This window comes from Rhinichthys klamathensis, unplaced genomic scaffold (genome assembly GCF_029890125.1).
Source record: "Rhinichthys klamathensis goyatoka isolate OS25496 unplaced genomic scaffold, OSU_Roscu_1.1 h1tg000747l_1, whole genome shotgun sequence".
NCBI classification, from domain to species: domain Eukaryota; kingdom Metazoa; phylum Chordata; class Actinopteri; order Cypriniformes; family Leuciscidae; genus Rhinichthys; species Rhinichthys klamathensis.
The window spans coordinates 280001-285000 of NW_026607156.1; the positions used below are offsets into that span (position 1 = coordinate 280001).

At 44.4% G+C, this 5000-nt stretch overlaps 2 protein-coding genes across 2 annotated transcripts in view; both read left to right on the forward strand.

Moving 5' to 3' along the window:
- The window catches only part of naga (N-acetylgalactosaminidase, alpha), a 138265-nt gene that overhangs the window by 91721 nt on the left and 41544 nt on the right, over positions 1-5000 (forward strand). The gene's annotated exons all lie outside the window — the stretch shown is intronic.
- Positions 1-5000, forward strand: part of LOC130077472 (glutamate receptor ionotropic, kainate 2) — a 60559-nt gene that overhangs the window by 32157 nt on the left and 23402 nt on the right. The window contains exons 6-7 of the mRNA XM_056242714.1: positions 384-557; positions 4724-4867. Of these exons, the coding sequence (XP_056098689.1) occupies positions 384-557; positions 4724-4867 (318 nt within the window). The remainder of the gene's footprint in view (positions 1-383; positions 558-4723; positions 4868-5000) is intronic.

The window sequence follows — 5000 nt, forward strand, 5'->3', positions numbered from 1 at the left end:
GTTTATTGTTATGCAAAATGCACAAAAATACTATTTTCAATTTTTATATGAAATATATGTTTTCAAAATCACGTTCGGCTGCAGTTCCAAACGCTTCCACTAGAGGAAACTCTCTCTTCATTTCCAGTGCGCCATTCCTGACCGCGAGGAGCTCAAGTGTGAATATTGTTACAGGACCATTAAACCTGTTCACATCATGGCCATGATTTATGTGTGTGTGTGTGTGTGTGTTCACACAGCAAGTGACAAAACCTGTACCGAGTTTCAGACCATTCCGATGAAGTAAAAAAAAAATAAAAAAAAATTTGGGTAGTTTCACTTGTAGTTAAGGATAATAACACTGTTGATCATAAGTGTGTGTGTGTGTGTGTGTGACTCCGCAGGATCTGTTTGCTCTGGATATGGAGCCGTATCGGTTCAGTGGAGTGAACATGACGGGTTTCCGGATCCTGAACACCGAGAGTCCACAGGTTTCGTCCATCATCGAGAAGTGGAGCATGGAGAGACTACAGGCGCCGCCCAAACCAGACTCAGGCCTGCTGGACGGGTTCATGACGGTGTGTGTGTGTGTGAGTGAGTGAGTGAGTGAGTGGGTGAGTGAGTGTGTGTGTGTGTGAGTGAGTGAGTGAGTGAGTGAGAGTGAGTGAGTGAGTGAGTGAGTGTGTGTGTGTGAGTGAGTGAGTGAGTGAGTGAGTGAGTGAGTGAGTGAGTGAGTGAGTGAGTGTGTGAGTGAGTGAGTGAGTGAGTGAGTGAGTGAGAGTGAGTGAGTGTGTGTGAGTGAGTGAGTGAGTGAGTGAGTGAGTGAGTGAGTGAGTGTGTGAGTGAGTGAGTGAGTGAGTGAGTGAGTGTGTGAGTGAGTGTGTGTGAGTGAGTGAGTGAGTGAGTGAGTGAGTGAGTGAGTGAGTGAGTGTGTGAGTGAGTGTGTGTGAGTGAGTGAGTGAGTGAGTGAGTGAGTGAGTGTGTGAGTGAGTGTGTGTGAGTGAGTGTGTGTGAGTGAGTGTGTGTGAGTGAGTGTGTGAGTGTGTGAGTGAGTGAGTGTGTGAGTGAGTGAGTGTGTGAGTGAGTGTGAGTGAGTGTGTGTGAGTGAGTGTGTGTGAGTGAGTGTGTGTGAGTGAGTGTGTGAGTGAGTGTGTGAGTGAGTGAGTGAGTGAGTGAGTGTGTGAGTGTGTGAGTGAGTGAGTGAGTGAGTGAGTGAGTGAGTGAGTGAGTGTGTGAGTGAGTGAGTGAGTGAGTGAGTGAGTGAGTGTGTGAGTGAGTGAGTGAGTGAGTGAGTGAGTGAGTGAGTGAGTGAGTGTGAGAGTGAGTGAGTGTGAGTGAGTGAGTGAGTGAGTGTGTGAGTGAGTGAGTGAGTGAGTGAGTGAGTGTGTGAGTGAGTGAGTGAGTGAGTGAGTGAGTGAGTGAGTGTGTGAGTGAGTGAGTGTGAGAGTGAGTGAGTGTGAGTGAGTGAGTGAGTGAGTGAGTGAGTGAGTGAGTGAGTGAGTGAGTGTGAGTGAGTGAGTGAGTGAGTGAGTGAGTGTGAGTGAGTGAGTGAGTGTGAGTGAGTGAGTGAGTGAGTGAGTGAGTGTGAGTGAGTGAGTGTGAGTGTGAGTGAGTGAGTGTGAGTGAGTGAGTGAGTGTGAGTGAGTGAGTGAGTGAGTGAGTGAGTGAGTGAGTGAGTGAGTGAGTGAGTGAGTGAGAGTGAGTGAGTGTGAGTGAGTGTGTGTGAGTGAGTGAGTGAGTGAGTGAGTGAGTGAGTGAGTGAGTGAGTGAGTGAGTGAGTGTGAGTGAGTGACAGTCAGTCAGTCAGTCTGTGTGTGCGTCTGTTTATTGTGTTTGGATATAATAACCGTCTCCCAGTTTCTCCGATCTGGAAAATCCCACAGAGAAATGCTCTCAAACGCGGCTCAGATCTGCAGTAAATCATCTTGCGGGCTGAACTATTATTAATATGAGAAGATAAAGGACTGGGCTTCATAATAAATAAGCGCTGTGAGTGTGGAGACGTGAGTGAGTGTGTGTGTGTGTGTGTGTGTGTGTGTGTGTGTGTGTGTGTGTGTGTGTGTGTGTGTGTGTGTGTGTGTGTGTGTGTGTGTGTGTGTGTGTGTGAGTGTGTGTGTGTGTGGAGACTTGAGTGTGTGTGTGTGTGTGTGTGTGTGAGTGTGTGTGGAGACGTGAGCTGATGAAGCGCTTCATTAGTGTTACGGATGTTTATGACTTTGCTTCATTTGCATGAGTGAATCTGCTCTTCAGATTTAATCAGACTCTCGGATAATGGGACTCGTCTGCGGGAGGAAAGTTCATCTGCGGTTTGTTGCCTGTCATTTAAAGACAAAGAGATGAAACCGATGATTTGATATCAGATGCGAGTCTGTAATAATGAGTTAACCCTATAAAGTCTGCTGTGTAATGTCTGATGCATACGGTTCTAAAGCTTCTTTGAGTTTTAATCAGAAAGCATTTAAACGAGAGCTGGGCAACGATTAATCACATCCGTAATAAAAGTTTGTGTTTACATAATATATGTGTGTGTGTGCTGTGTGTGTATAACTATTTTGTATATATAAATACACACACACATGTATATATTTAAGAAAAATTTGTTATTTATATATAAAAATGTTTATATTTAAATATAATATAAATTATGTATAAATACAGTATACACATGCAAATTTTTCTTAAATATATACATGTGTGTGTGTATTTATATATACAAAATAGTTATACACACACAGCACACACACACATATATTATGTAAACACAAACTTTTATTACGGATGTGATTAATCGTTGCCCAGCACTAATTTAAATATCATCTTACTAAGACATTATTGGCAGATATAGAGTGACGATTAATATTTATATATATTTTATGTCAGCATCTGCGATATGCATATTTTTGCTAACTTTGGGCCTCTGAATAAAATTTAGATTTTCCATCATATTCTCACTCTATCAGACTATATGAGCCATAAACGCCTGGTGTATCAAATATGATACTCAACAAAAAACACACGCAAACTTAATTTTTAGATTTCCTAAAAATGTTTAATAAACGGTTGCATTTAAAAAACTAAAAAAGCTTTACAGGGTTTAACGGTGCCGGTTCTCCTGATCTGATCCGATGCTCCGGAGTTTTGCCGTTGCCATGGAGACGCTCTTCATCGGAACGCTGTTGCCATGGAGAGGCTATTCATCGGAACGCTGTTGCCATGGAGACGCTCTTCATCGGAACGCTGTTGCCATGGAGACGCTATTCATCGGAACGCTGTTGCCATGGAGACGCTCTTCATCGGAACGCCGCGTCTGTTCGGCTCCAAGAGAAAAACACAATCTGGCAACTTTTAAAAACTAATTAGTTAAAACTGATTTGAGTATTTTTTTACTTCTTTTGAGAAGTTAAAACTTTAACTATGCGTGTGTGTGTGTGTGTGTGTGTGTGTGTGTGTGTGTGTGTGTGTGTGTTTGTGAAAGAGAGAGAGTGTGTGTGTGTGTTTGTGTGTTTGTGCGTGTATGAGACAGAATGTGTGTGTGAGAGAGAGAGAGAGAGAGTGTGTGTGTGAGTAAGTATGTGTGAGAGTGTGTGTGTGTGGGTGTGTGTGTGTGTGTGTGTGTGTGTGTGTGTGTATGTGTGTGTGTGTGTGTGTGTGTGTGTGAGAATGTGTGGGTGTGTGAGTGTTTATTTTTTTGCAGTGTGTGTGTTTATACAGTAAATAAGATATAAAATATCACATACAATCAAACTGAAAGTCAATAGAGAGAGAGAGCGAGAATCCCCCCCCCCCCCCCCCCCCCCCTCTCTCTCTCTCTCTCTCTCTCTCTCTCTATCATCTCGACAACCGTTGCTGCCAGTGAGGCAGAGTTGCCATGGAAACCGTTGCTGGTGTGGTGAATCTCTGCTGCTAGCGTACGGCAGGAGGCCTGTGATGGGACGAGGGTTGCCACGGTGATTTCAGTCCTGTGATTGGTTATAATTAAACACTGTAGTAATGAAGAGCTCATCAGCATCATCCTGTAGTCTGTCAGAGCACAGCTCAACACACACACACACACACACACACACACACACACACATGGCTGATTTCAACACGTCACACACATGCAGATACTGAAAACACTGTAGGATCGTCTCCAGTTCTTCTGTCTGAGCTGGAAGCCATCATTAGCATAGACACACACACACACACACACACACACTCACTCACTCTCACACACACACTCTCTCACACACACACAAACAGACACACACACACACACACACACACACTCACTCACTCACTCACTCTCACACACACACACACACTTACAAACACACACACACTTAAAAACACACACACACACACACACACACACACACTCATACACACTCAAACTCACTCACTCACTCACTCACTCTCTCTCTCTCTCTCTCTCTCTCTCTCACACACACACACACACTCAAACTCACGCACACACACTCAAACTCACACACACATTATCCACAAGAGCAGTAATGAGAGGAGCATCCTCTTAGTAACAGTGTGTGTGTTTAAATTGTCATTCATGGAATCTATTTATGAGCCTTAAGGATCTCACACTAATTGGGACGAGTGTGTGTGTGTGTGTATGTGTGTGTGATGGGTAGGGTTAGTGTAGGGGAACAGAATATACAGTTTGTACAGTATAAAAACCATTACGTCTATGGAATGTCCTCACAAGTATAGCTAACCAAACCTGTGTGTGTGTGTGTGTGTGTGTGTGCAGACGGACGCTGCGCTCATGTACGATGCGGTTCACATCGTCGCTGTGGCCGTCCAGCAGTCGTCTCAGATCACGGTCAGTTCTCTTCAGTGTAACAGACACAAACCCTGGCGCTTCGGTGGGAGATTCATCAGCCTCATCAAAGAGGTACACACACACACACACACACCTCAGCAAACACACACACCTCCGCAAACACACACACATACACACCTCAGCAAACACACACACCTCCGCAAACACACACACACACACACACCTCAGCAAACACACACACCTC